This window comes from Protopterus annectens, chromosome 11.part0 (genome assembly GCF_019279795.1).
Source record: "Protopterus annectens isolate FY-2018-M chromosome 11.part0, PAN1.0, whole genome shotgun sequence".
Classification (NCBI taxonomy): Eukaryota; Metazoa; Chordata; order Ceratodontiformes; family Protopteridae; genus Protopterus; species Protopterus annectens.
The window spans coordinates 309,323,995-309,339,180 of NC_056745.1; the positions used below are offsets into that span (position 1 = coordinate 309,323,995).

Genomic DNA, 15,186 nt, shown 5'->3' on the forward strand with positions numbered 1-15,186 from the left:
ACAGCATCACCAGCATTAAAATAAGGTTTAAATCTAGTGCTTTTCATGTTCCAGGCATTAGAGATAGTCTGTTCAATGTCTGCAAGCGAGTATCCCCTATGTAAAAATTCTGTTTTTAAATTAGATAGGGCAAATACTGCATCTTCATCTCTGCTATGCAGTCGCAGTGTTCTAAAAACCTGACCCTTGAGCACATTCCTAGGAACGTGTCTAGGGTGCATACTAGATTTGTACAAAAGAGTATTTTTTCTAGTGGGTTTAAAATAAATATTACTGCAAAGACTATTTAAAACAGATTTACTAACCTGCACATCAAAGAAACTGATGTCATTGTTGGAACTATGGTAAGTGAACCTTAAAAAATCAGTAGTTGAATGCAAATATTCCAAAAAACTGTGCCAAATCAATACCAGAGCCTCTCCACAGCTGTTTTCTGAAGTGTAAACTTCTTCAGGCTGCCCATCAGTCCTTATAGTGCAACACTGTCTTGGAAATTTATGATTTGCATATTCCCCCGAAGGAACTTACCAGATCACAGAGTATAGATCATATTAATATTTTCTTACTAATGAAGCTTTATATAGCTTCAAATTGGCTAGACCCAACTAAAACATCATGGCAAAACTTCAGAGTGTTGGCGACAAAACATATACTAGCTCATAAACTCCTTTTAAATTCACATAGTAAGGGTATCAATAATCTGAAAATTTGGGAACAGATATTTAATATTATATTAGCATAAAACTTTTGAATTGAAGATAGCAATAATCATTGCTATATTTGGAGAGAAATGTCTAATCAAACTGTTCAATATTGGAAACTTACTAATTATTCCTGTGTTTTTCTTATATTTCTAATGTCTTATATGGAAGCATTCTTGTAAATATTGTATATTGTTTATTGTGATTGTTACAATGTTAGTTAGTAGTTTGTGTTTTATAATTTTGTATGAAAAGTATATAACAATAAAGATTTATTATGGAAAAAAAAAAGAAATAGTTAGGATTTATAATACTCCACAAATTTCTCCTCATGACCTTGTAGGCTAGGTCTCCAATCCCTTTTAGATTCATAAACCATTAACCTGCACCAGATGCAGCTCTTCCTAGCATTTTCCAAAATCCCCCAAACAAAGTTCTATCTTCCCAGTACTGCAACCATTCATCCCATTGCAGGTCCTCAGATTCCCTGATATTTTTTCTAATTCTTGAGCAGAAAAGAACACTGCAGAAGAAATTATGAAGTAGCCAGGTTCAGGAAAAGAAAGTTATGTGATAAGAGAAGTTCAAGTTTTGGAATTTGGAGGAGTTCTCAGAAAAAAACTGCATAAATACATTTACTTCGCATATCTGTATATAAAGTATGGTGAAAGTGGCAGAGATTTGAAGAGACTTTTTAGTATTTAAATAATGTCCTAAATATGCTCACAATTATTGCACTTGTAAGTGTATGCTGTAATCTTGTATAAAGGTATTCATAGTGTTTTCAGCATTGCTTGTGCAGTAATACTAAAAAGCTCAGTTATTTATTAATAATGTAATCTATTAAAAGGGAGGAATTTAGACTTTACCTTAAATTGTGTGTTTTACCTTTAGGGGTATGTATATCATGTGACCTGTCATAGCCAAGCATTTCCAGTAAAGATCTTGAAATGTTAATATCGTATTTGCTTTTTTATTTTTCCCATCTTTGACTACATCATTAGAAGTATATTTCGTTCATTTTGTCCTGGAAGCCACTGATGTGTACTCAGCTACTGATAATGCAACACGTGTAGGAACAAGCACAGAAGATGAAATAAGCCGTTGAGTTATGGTGGGTAGTTTGTAGGAGAATCAGCAGAAAACTAGGTCTGGCAATAGTCCACCTAAGCAAATAGAGCATTTTGAACAACATTCTGTTTTTGTAGCGTGACTAATTTCTGTCAGAGGAGCAGATTCCTAGCTTCTGACTGATACTTTTTGAGACTTCCTTCCTTTTCTTATCCTTCTAAGGCTTAGCAAAGACCTCCTCCAGCTATATACTTCAGAGTAAATGGTCAGTGTACTACCACTAAGTAAAAGATGCAATTCTGAATAACCAGTGTTAAAATATATCTCATGGTGTGTTATTTATAATGTAAGTACTAAACTAGGTACAGACCATCATCACTGAGCAATACTTCTATTCTGATTTTAGGTGGAAGAAGAGCAAAGACACTGGTGTGTGTGCCTCTGGATGTGTTGGATACATTGAAGTGTTTCCGAGAGACTTCGGATAAAGCCCAGTATTATAGCAGAGCACTTAGGCACAGCAGAAAATTGCTTACATTATTCCTTGTTCACACTCAGCAAGGTATTTGTCTTTCATTATGTTGTTAGCTATATTATCTAATGTGACCAGGGTCGCACCATGGACTGAATTGCAAACTTGATCTTGTTTTTAACAAGCTGTATTTAATTATACCTCAGGATAACACACTCACTCAAAACAGACATTTCTATTCAGTAATGCAAGAAACACACTACAACTTCAGACCATAACTATAGATCTATGTCTATCATAATCTGAGATGCAATTCTTTCAGATTATTTTTTGTCAACAAAACACCCAAAATCTTTTTGTTATAACATTGGCAAATATAACTGACATAAAAACAAGTTACGCAAACATTAACACTCATGAAAATCCTTATAAAACAGATAATATAAAACAAATGTGGCATAGCATAAATACTTAAACATAGCACCTTTGAATAGCCTGTAATCATATCTGTATATATTCAAGAAATATCAGAACATCAGAAGTTGAAATATATCTAAAACGCAACATAAAAATCATCAGTAATTGTTTGGCCTGCAACCTAGCTTCTAACACATAAAATACTAATATATATTAACATAGAAATCAAAGCTCAGCAGTAACAAAGTATACATGTAACTTTTAGCTTTATACATATGTCATGGCAGCCACTGTGCTAGATTTTTAATCCATATATATTTTTTAACAGTTCTGCATTCTCTCTCCTTTTAACTTCATCCATAATTTAAATAACACCTTCCACTGTAAGTGCAGTCTCAGACTTCCATTTCCTAATTATAAGATTTTCCCATTGCTGTCTTCAATAAACTTATACAATTCTATATCCTTCCTCATTGTCTTTATATTTTGCCATAAACCTTTACTACAGGCATGCACATTTGCAGCAATAGCTTACTGAACACCAGAGCTGCCAGGAAATTAAACCCACATTTTTTCTTCATTTTCCACAATTTTAATTTTGCTATACATACAAAAACGGCATTTTTGTATCATGTATAACATACATTTTTGGAAAAAATTATGAAACTATTTACATTTTCAAATAACAATATATCAAATAGCAACAACAGTTTAACAGAATGTTGCAGTATATAATAAAGAAATCCCTGAGTAAGTCATTTTTCAAATGATTTGTTTTAGCCTGTTTCATCATTCAGGCTATGTGATATAGTGGAACTGCTTTCAAATACCAAACAACTGGAATTGCGAATGCCAAAATGTCAAGGCAAGAACACAGACGATGTAAAATTACAAAACTTCAAAAGCATGAAGTTCACAATACTGAAGATTCCACACATTGAATACATTATATTAAACATAGCATCTACAACCCTATCCCTAACTAAAGACTTACACAACTAAAACATGCTTCTACACTCCAATCCCATTAAAAAACACCAGCAAACACCTATAAATAGTACAGAACTACTACAACCAATTCCTGTGACCAAAAACATTTCAACTTTATGACATCCTTCATGCAGGGGGACAAGCACCCTGCACCCCCCACCCCCCGTAAATTAAATATACCAACTCTGAAATCACACTACCATAAAACAAATGGGCAAACTAGCAAATAAAAAAACAAATTTACCTTCTAATCACAAACAAGTAATCCACAAACACACAAATGCACCTACACTGCATAACTATATGTCTGCCATGTACTTTCTTTTTACATAACAACGTACAGTTCCTTAAAGACCTAACTTTTTGAAATGTTCCACTGTTTATTCCACTACTATTTGGGAAACTAAAGCACAATAATATGGCCTTTCAGAATTATGACATTTTGCTGTTCTTGTCTCGACATTTCGGCATTCACAATTCCAGTTGTTTGGTATTTGAAAGTAAACCCGTTGGAACTTGATCACATGAATCCTGACTTAAGACAGTCAGTCAGGGAACTTTTTGGTGACAAAGAAAATTAAACAATAGCTGTGAGAAGAGATTAAAATGTCCTTATTTACATGGGAAGGCATTGACTACAAAGTTTTTTTCTGTATGGTTGAGTTTCCCTGATATTAATGGTTCATCCTAAATGTTAATTTTAATATATGTTGGCTATGTTCAAGGGGCATGAATTCAGTGGTACTTTGCAAGTTGAAGTGCCCTTACTGTATGTTGATAAAATATATAATAGCACTTCATCACGTTTACTGGTGACTAGATGCATGAAGGTTATGCCTTTATCACAGTTTTTGGAAGTTAATGTTCTTAATTTATAAATTCATTTTTAGCAAAACAGGCACAAGTAATTGGGTTTCCATTATAATTTGTTGAAGATGGAGTACCCATATTAATGCCTAATATGTCTGAATGGCACTGCTTGTGATGTTGTGCAATGGTTAGTCTAACCACAATTATGGAAAACTCAGTAGGAAAGAACCTACATATATGCAATGCTTAGTCTAACTGCATTTATGTATACTCAAAAAATAAACCTACGCATGCTCGCACTTGTGTCTCACTATCTGTATGATTAATACAAGTTGTAGCATGTAATGTAGCAAACTAATAGAGGGTAGTAGGGTTTGGTACTGATGCCTACAATTTTCCAGCAGATTTTGCTAAATATTTCTGCACTTTTTTATACAATTTTCCACAGTTTTCTAGTGACCCAGCTCAACTATCCCTCCATTAGGCATTATAATGTATTCTTAAATTCACTTAAATCCAAAAAGCACATCTCCATCACTTTGACCTTACCTGTGGATATATTTTCCTCATTGTATCCACTGTATAAAACTACTTGTGCAAACACCAACAGGCAAATATCCTAAACCTTCTTGATTGGTGGTATATCTTGGTGACTAACAAATGTACTTCCAACTGAAAATGTAATTCTTCTGTTTATGCATCCATGTGTGCTGTATTTAACTTCAACATTAACGTATGTGCCACTCAATACATTACATGCTGTACTACTTAACTCTTTAATTACAGATGAATCTATTCTAAATTCACAGAAAGTAATACTAGAGCCAGCAGGGTACTAGTTATCAACTGAATAAGATCATTATGTCAAGGCTATACTCACAGTTTAATTTTAACACATTACTTAGACTAACTTTTTTGTTTAATCAACAGCCAAGTACTCCAAGTCAGACCAGTGAGTAATTGCTCCCAATAAATAATCTTAGTCCTCTTTTCTTTCCACCTCATCAACCCAACTTCCTCTTACAAACCACCTAACTATCTCTGCGGCAACAGCAGATCAACTAATGGCATCAGTTCCTTTGTCAACAAGTTATGCTTCAGCATCCCTAATACTTTCTTCAAACAAATCTTGAAATACTGACATGGGGCAAATTATGTGATCTGTTGATAATGTAGGATAATGACATCATTTAATTTTTTTTTAAGATACGTTTTTTTTTTTTTTTATTTTGATTTCCTAATGAAAATTATTACTACATTTTTAATTGTAAAATAAAAATACAGGATTCTCTTATTCCATCATAATTACACTAAAAAGATTCTCTATCCAAGACATATTTTAAAGCTGAATTCCTGAATCACATTTAACCATATAGCATCATATAAGAATAACAACTGAACCTGTATTGCATCATAATATGAATAAGGGGTTTGAATCTTTCAGCCATCCAACTTCTTAAGTCATTAACTTTTCTGATTACACACTTACAGTATATTTTAATATCTTTGAAAACCGACAACATTATCATGTATAACTGACTTAAGAGATGCAGCAGCTAGGGACATACAGAAAAATGCACTCTCTTATTCAAATTAAACACAAGCAGAACATTTTCATCTCCTAAACTCGTCCCTTAACCTTTTGATCAGTTCAGCATGATTATTTTTAACAAACTCCTTCATGATATTCCCAAAGCAACCCCTAAATATGTATTATGCAAAGCATAACAAAGGAAGCCAAATTGACTTTTTCACCCTGTATAAAAACATTACTAAACACCTGTAATCATCTTTGCATTTTCTTTATTTGATTTATATGGTGAAAATTTAGTAAGTCTATTAAGTTGCTAGAAGAATCAACTCAAATCCTTGTCAAGCTTTGTCAGATCAGTCATGTCATTTGCAAATAATAAAATGTTAAGTTCCTGCATATTCATTGCATACATCTGAATATCTGATTTACATATTATTGCTGCTAGTGATTCAGGATCTAAAGAAAACAATACCAGTGACACTGGACACATCTGGCAAGTCCATCTGTACAAAAGATGATGATAAACTACCATGCATCTTCACCTAGGCTGACAAGTACAAATAAATGATTAGGTATATACATTGACCTATATGAAGAAGCAACCATGGATATATATCCTGTTTGAGTATTTAAGTTGTTACTGTTTGCTTCTGTGATGGAACAATTTCCCCAGTATAAATAACTTCTTTACATAGGTGCACCAAATGCATAATAACATTATTTCTACTATTCTTCCATACAGCTATGTCAGTTTATCACGTCCTGCTGTTTTACTAAAAGCCTATCATCCCATAGTTTCCTGCAACTCTTCAAGTATTACTGGTCACATCAACCTATTTGACTCCTCAAAAGATAACAAATTTCTGCCCTACAAAAATAATCCCCCCTAAACTTTCCCATCACTACCAGATGCCATGTCTGTTGAAGGCATCTCTATCCTGCATTACCATCCTGCTATAACTCTTTGAGACCCTTGCTGCCACAAGTAGACTGCTTAGGCTTTACTTGGCTAAGTTATAAAAAACACTCTATGACAGACTTTGTTTTGAAAACATCATTCTGCTTGCCCCATAACCTGTCTCTCACTTTACTTTCTCTGTCTCTTACTTTACATTATTTGTAACCTATCTCATTTATTTCTTAAAGCATCCTCATTCCTGTGCCACAGTTTTGAAGCACACAGTTTTACCTCTTGTCTTATTACTTGCTTAAAATATTCCTGGTCAATCGACAAAGATTATTGCTTATAAACCATCTGGAATATTTTATCCTGAATTATTTGGTTGCACTACTATTCTGAGGTCTCTCTTTTAAAATAATAGCAAGGGAACTGCCAATGTATCTCCATAGAGACAGGCATAATAGCATGCATGTGACATTCTAATACAGCATGATCAGAAATCAATATGGAGTGTATACAAACACTTGTACTAAATACATATGTGATGACCATGCCCTGGCCCAGCAATCAAGGAGCCTCAATTCTCACCACTAACACCAGGGAGGTTGTCTCATAAAAGAAAGGAAAGAATAACTAATACACTCAGTAAAGGACAATTTCCCTTAAGTGCACACAGAGATTACAGTCAGTCTGGGGCTGGTTGCTCTCTTGCTCACCAGGTCTCCAATAAGACTCTCCACTGGCACAGCTATAGGGTCCAGGTCTCAGCCTAGCTGGGCAAGCTAAAACCTCCAGTACCCTCTCTGTCCAACCAGTGCTTCGTGTCCCTGCCAAGTAGCTGACACAACACACACACACTTTGAGATAAGTATTTATACAACTTCACAGACACTCCTGGGAAAGGCTGACACAGATTCTTCAGCTGTGCCTGTTTACCCAGACCGTACGGTAGTAATCCCTGCCACCACCCAGCTAATAATATCAGCTACTAAGTGGCCCTTAAAAGGGTGTACAATTATTACTGTACAATATTGTTACCAATGGTAATGTGACTATTCAGTCTAGGCTTATTGGAAGGGCTTAGACAGTAAACTCTATAAATATATAATGTACTCTAAAGCATAATTTAGCTCTACATAAACCAGCCACAGGTAGAAGGTTTTAAAAATATTTAGTGATAAATAATTAAAACACAAGACAAAACTATTACAACCCAGAGATATCTAAGAGTTCAGAGATCACACAGAAACTTAAAATAATACAGTAGGACAGGTCTGATTTCAAAGAAAAATGCCTAATTAATATTTACTAGCTTTAACTACTACTACAAGAAATCACAGTGCTAAAACTTGCATCTGAGCATAAGGCAGAGTGCTGATAAGATGGATATCAAGATCAAAATGCTTTCCAGTCTCTTGTGAGAAAGAGTATTTAAACATTACTAATAAACATGTCTCTAAGGCCCTCCCAAATGACATCATTTTTGACACTTTTTCCCAGTATTCATATTGCATCATCTTAACACCTCGTCTGAGTTCTCAAGCCACAAACTGCATCATTTAGCAATCTAACACCTACTCAGAAACTTACAACAATACAAGGCATTTCACATATACATTCTAGCAGAAACCAGAGCAATAAAGCACCTTCCACATGTAAATTCTGGTCATAAACTTTAGCCTTAAAACAATGGGCATGAAACTTTCATCCAGATGCACTGGAGCTGAATTCTAACATGAAAGGGTCACAATATGCTTTACTGGGCCAGTAGAGTGCAATGTTGTCATATTTTTCAGTTCCACATTTCACAATATTCTTTTACACTCAAGAAAACATGCCTGTATTTTACATTTATTTACAAATGCCAGAATTATATATCAAATTCTATTTGACTAGGCTGGCAGCCTTCGCCCATCTCTCCCCAATTGTCACAACATATGCACTGTTTTATTTTTTAAATACCTTTATTGAAGCAGCACTTGTGGCATGGACAAATTTACATTTATATAAAAGTAATCAAACTGTATTAACAAGTTCACATTTACAAACAGTATACATCACATATATTGCTATATATCATATAATCTAAGCAACATTACATAAATTATTCAATTCCCGCCCTTTTTTAAACAAGAAACATCTTTATTAAACCATCACTTATGACATAGACAATCATACATTTGTATAAATGAAAACAAACCACACAAACACAAACTTAGTTGCGAGCATTTTACATCACAAACTATATTGACACACTCCCAGTTGCAAACATTATACATCATTTATAATCTGCCAAATCATTTTCAGCCAAACATTACATAGCTCATTTAAGTCCTGCCCTCTTTTAAACCTCATTCCTCCCCTGTATGTATTGTTCCCACAATTCCAATTTTTCCTATGCAGTTTGCTCTTACTTTTTTCTAAAGATCTCAATTCCAGTCCTTTTATCTATGTTGCTATATTCATTACTTCTAGTATAGTCGGTTTACATTTTGATTTCCATTTCCTAGTAATTGCTTTTTTGGCAGCCATCATAATTAGACATAGCAAAGCCTTATTATATAGGCAGTTCCAATTCTGTATCATAACTCAGAAAAATAGCCTCCATCATCACACCAATCTGTCCACCCTGCATCTCTGACAGTGAATTCTGCAGGGAATCCTCAAAGTCTGCTAACTCACCGCACTCCCAGAAAATATGTTCCAAATTATATCTTTCTTCCACATCACATCTCCAGCATTTGCTGTCTACCTCAGGAAAGATTCTCTGGAGTCTAACTGGGGTATAAAACCATCTATTTAAACATTTCCAAGCAAAAATCCTAAATCTTCTAGAGTTTGTTGCATATTTGGGAGGCATACATATATCCTCCCATTGTTTGTGAGTTGCTTATCCAATCTCTCTTTCCAAGCCTTTCTAAGCTCCTCTAATTGATTGTTATAGTTACAATGCAATATTTTGTATGCTATACTAATTATTATTTTCTTAATTGCAGCTTCTTTTCTATATTCTACTAAAAAACTCTATCAGTGCTGGCCTTTCATTTAGGACTCTTCTATTTATTTCTCTTTGCCTATACTGTGATATCAATCCTTGATAGGGAAGGCAATCTCTTACCTGCAGTCCAAATAATTTCTTGGCGTCTTGCCATTCTGTCATCTTTCCTTCTCTACTTATTTGCTTCTAATACCTTGATTCTTTTGCCAGTTTTCTCCAATAAATTCCAACCTCTTCTTGATTATTGACTATATCCCTAATTGCAGTAATCCCTACCGGCAGAATTGCCTTTCTGCATTCCCATGTTGGCTTAGTTTTAGGATACTTCCTGCTACTTTATGATTATAATATTCTGTATGATTATTGTTCTTCTCCTTAAAGGCTTGCATCCAAAATCACAGTCTCTCCCTTTTTCTTGAGCCCCCCCCCCCGTTTCATCATCATCCCCTTCCACTTTGAATTATAGTTTTCTGCTTGTGCTATGTATAAGAGCCTTAACTGTGTACCTCTCAAAAGTCCCTTCATATCAGGTAATCCCATTCCACCCTGTTCTACTGGAAGAATCAGCTTACCCCACTTGATTCTTGTCACCCCCCCCCCCAGATAAAGTCTTTCAACTCTTTATTATTTGCTATCCACAACTTCTCTTCTGGTTGATAAAAATATGCCTGACCTGTGCATAAGTGTAATAGGACTAAAAACATTTTAATTGCTTGTATCTTACTGTTTATATCCATATAAGAAAGTTTCCATTTCCTAAGTTTTTGTATTATCTTTTGTTTAGTCTCTTCCCACATATCCTTAGCTGCCACACCAGAATCATTTTTAATCCATACTCCTAAATACTTCATTTTGTCATGTACCCTTAAATGTGGATATTGCTGAACCAGTTCATGTGTGGGTACATAATTTACCGCAATTGCCTTGGTTTTTAGTTTCATTAATATTGTATCTCAAAAATATTTGAAACCGTCTCAGAATGCTCACCAACTCTGTAATGTCTCTTTCTGGTTTTGTCAGGTATAAAATAATATCACCTGCAAATACAGATAGCTTTTCCTGACTAACATACCAATTATGTCCTGGAATTTCTAAGTCCTTTAATTTCTTTGCCAGTGTTTCTAAATATAATGCATATAACAAAGAGGAAAGAGGATTCCCCTGCCTGGTTCTTCTGCTCAAGCAGAAATTATCAGAGAGGACCCTACCCACTTTAATTTTCACCTCCAGTCCTTCATATGTCCTCCTAATCAACCTTATAATTTTTTTCAGGAAATACAAATGCTTCTATTGCCCTGCTCACAAAAGACCCAGCTTACTCTGTCAGATGCTTTCCCTGCATCAAGACCCACCAACAATGGTATTCTCTTGCATTCTGCTTCCCTCTGGATCATCAGTGTTCTGTTAATGTTGTCAAATGCTTGCCTGCCCTCCATAAAACCACACTGATCCATATCTTTCAAATCTGGCATTACTTTTGCCATTCTTTTAACCATTATAGATATGAACACTTTATCATCATGTGAAATGGGCCTGTATGAAGCTGGATCTGATGGGTCTTTATCCTCTTTAGGTATTACAGCTACCACTGCTTTCTTCCAGGATGGTGGTACTTCTCCTCCTCTTAAAATATTGTTAAACAAAACCTTCCAGGTCTTTATTAGTTTTTTCCTTCCTAGCTTCCAGACTACCACAGGTAAATACAAATGCGCTGTTGATAATAATTTCAGTTTAGGACATTGACTAAGTCTACCTGAATAAGTAACCTGAGAGAACCCATTTACTGCTGTTAAAATATCCATCAAACCCATGATCTTAGTATAATTTTCCATATGTCTCACAAAGCTAGGAATCTGAACAAGCTTAGGACCACTGTGATGATAAGGTAGAGAAAATTGACTTAAAATGTGATAACTATACTATGTTTATTTGTAATTCACTCTGAAACATATTTATAGCCTATTCTTAAGTTTTATAAACTATGTAACAGAAAACTACATTGTAAAATTGCATTTATAAGATGCCCTACTAGTAAAAGAGGAATTATATTTGTATTTGTTTTATTTATTTATTTTGTTCATGCAATATGCAGAAGAAAATGTGTTTGAAGGCTGTAGCCTTAATTTGCAGGATTTGTGTGAGAAAATGCAAATCTGATTTTGTCCTTACCATCCTAGTTCAACCTGTGGGTTATCAATCCTACTCATATCCAACACAGGACATTTCCAAAAGACTTCAGCTCCCAAGCTCTGCCTCCTCAACACATAATGCTAGCTCTCTTACAGATTAACTTCAGATCTCATAGCAACTTGATCTCAAGATCTGTTAGGGCTGTATCCTTTTTGTGATTTATAGTGTAGTTCTACCCTGTTTTCTCGTCTATACTTTGTATAGTATGGGATAGTTTGACACTTAGTGTATTGCTGTAGTTTTTCTTGTGTTTACATAGTGTAGTTTTTAGGTTAGGTAGGAGTGTTTGGTCTTAACGTGGGCTTTTCTTTCTTGCAGTGTGTGGAGTGTTCTTTGCAGTAGTTGCAACTGTCTCATTTATTGTAGTTAGGGTGTGTTATTTCTGAGAATTAGGTTTGGCGAAAGGTTTTAAAACTGTGTGGTCTGTGACCACAAACTTTCCTGTCAAGATATGCATGATTGGTGTGTCTACTGTCTTGAGCCCATGCACCTAAAGACACCCATTGTGCCATTTGAGATAGTATCATATCCAGAGCTGTTAATGAAAGGAAGGCCAAGCTAGTTCTTAAAGATCTTTTGCCCACCTGGGGCGTCTTTCTATTCTTTTCTTTTATTTTCCTTGCCAGCCAGCAAATATAAAAAGGATGATCGGGGTTAGAAGGAGAGAACTAATGACCCCAAATCCTCTAAGGGAGAACGTAAACATATAGCTCACCTTACCTCTAGCCACCCAGACCCAAAAATCCAGTGGTCTTCAGTCCCTCTGACTATCTCAGTGCCGTCTTCAGATCTGACACCTCAGAACCATTCTCTTATGGTGCTGACCATGGGGAAGGCTTCTTCCCCAAAACTTAGTGTCCCTAGCCCTTTTTTGTTGAGGGCAGGCTCTCTCAGACAGGGTTCATTCACTGTTTTCCCCTCTACTCCCTGAGAGTTCTCTCTCTGGATTCCTCTTCATCAACATCATCATCATTAAACCCCTTTTTCCCATTTTTCTACATGAGGTCGGGGTGTCTTATTAACTGTTGCCATCTCTCGCTCAATTCAATGCCACACTTCTGCCTTCTTCGACACACATGCCTGACTGTAGCAGGTCTTCTCTAACATAATCCAGCCAACTCTTTGCCGGATGCCGTCATTTCCTCTTACCTTCTTCCTGTGTGTCCCAAATCTTCTTCACCAGATTGTCCACTGCATTCTGGTCTCCTTGATCTTATCTACAATTGACTACTCTGGCTTCTGCTCTTATGTGTTCATTTCTTCATCTGGCCCACAGTGTGTATCCTATCAACCTTCTTAGGCACTTAATTTCCATCACCATTAGATTTCTCATCTGCTCTGCTTTTACTGCCCAGGTTTCTGTACCATACAGTAGTACTGATCACACCACTGTTTTGTACACCTTACTTTGCAGCTTCTTTGGTATTCTTATGTCATATACTACACCTGACACTCTGTGCCAGTTGTCTGCAGCCCCTCTGCTTCTAGCTTTGACCTCTTCATTCAGACTTCCCTTCTCAACAACCACCCCTCCCAGCTATTTGAAGCTATTAACCTGTTCCACTAACTTCCCTTCTACCTCATTTCTCAGCTTCTTCTGATTTCCCCAATTTTCTGCCATTACTACTGTCTTATCTGTACTTAGTTTCATCTCATGTGCCTTCAGTATTGCATTTCATTCCCCTATCTTTTACTGAAGTTCTTCCTCAGAGTCTGCCTGTAATGCCACATTGTCTGCACACACCAACGTTTTTGATCTGTCCCCTCCAACCTGTTTGATAATGTAGTCCATCACAGTATGAACAGCAGTGGGCTCAGAGCTGAAACCTGGTGCACACCCACTACATAGCCTGTAATAATTCTACCAATGTTTCCAGGACTTTGAACCACCGAAATACTGCCCAAATCAACTTTCTTGGGACATTGTCATATGCTTTCTCCAAAAATAGGAATGCCCAGTTGGACTCTTTCCTCATATCTATCAACTATCTGTCTCACTGCAAACATCGGGTCACTTGTGCTGCATCCTGATCTGAATCTGAACTGCTCATCTCCCATCTTGCTTTCTAGTATCCTGCATATCCATTTATCAATCACCCTGTCCACAGCTTTTATACAATGTGACAGGAGTTTGATACCTCTGTCCTGCCCACAATTGTGGATGTCCCCTTTCATCTTGTACACTGGCATGAGTATGCTTATTCTCCAGTCATCTGGGAATGCCTTTCTCTCCTCACTGCTATGAGTACCCTCAGCAGCCATTTCTCCTCTATCTCACCCATCATCTTTATCATATCTGCTGTGACCTCATCAGAGCCTGCTACTTTCCTAAGTGCTCTTCGTACTTTTTCTAGGGTGGGCTCTTCTTCTTCTTTTTCTTCTGTCACCATTGGCTATGTCAGGGGCACTACAGTTTCTTTGGGGTTTTCTTCATTCAGAAGCTGCTCGAAGTATTCCTTCCATCTGCCTTTGATATCCTTTGGACTGGTGAGCTGGTTGCTGCTGATATCCCTTACAAATGGCACCATTCTTATGTATCTTGCTGTCTTTGTCGTGCAACCTGATATAGTTTCTTTGGGCCACCTACTAAGTCACTTTCCAGAAACTGGCAGAGTGCCTCCGATGCCCTGGTCTTTGCTATTGCAACTCCTTTATTAGTTACTTTGTTAGCCAACCAGTATTCCTTCCTAGCCTGGTCACATCTTTTCTATCTCCCACTTTTTTCTGCACTCTTTTTTCTTTTGATGGCTTCCTGGACTTCTAAATTACACCACCAACTTTCCTTATGTACCTTATTTCCATGGCTGGCTTGGCCACATATCTGTTCTGTAGTCCTCACACTTACTGTTTTGATGTGCTGCCATTCTTCTTCAACTTCACCTATTTCTTCCTCTTCTTGGAGTGCCAGAGCCTTGATTAATCCTTGAACTGTTGTACTTTCTCTTTGGTAAACTTCCAGCTCTTCAGCCTGGTCTCTGTTGACCATAGAGCCTTCTCTGACCATTGCTTACAGCTGATTGTGGTAACCAGTGGTTTATGCTGTGGACCGATTGTTTCAGTGGGGATGGCTTTGCAGTCACTGAATCTACCACATGCCGTTTT

The 15,186-nt window shown here is 36.4% G+C and overlaps 1 protein-coding gene across 1 annotated transcript in view; it reads left to right on the plus strand.

The window, feature by feature from the left end:
• Nucleotides 1–15,186, plus strand: part of CFAP54 (cilia and flagella associated protein 54) — a 2,749,537-nt gene that overhangs the window by 1,893,381 nt on the left and 840,970 nt on the right. The window contains exon 45 of the mRNA XM_044087198.1: nucleotides 2,179–2,334. Within this exon, the coding sequence (XP_043943133.1) occupies nucleotides 2,179–2,334 (156 nt within the window). The remainder of the gene's footprint in view (nucleotides 1–2,178; nucleotides 2,335–15,186) is intronic.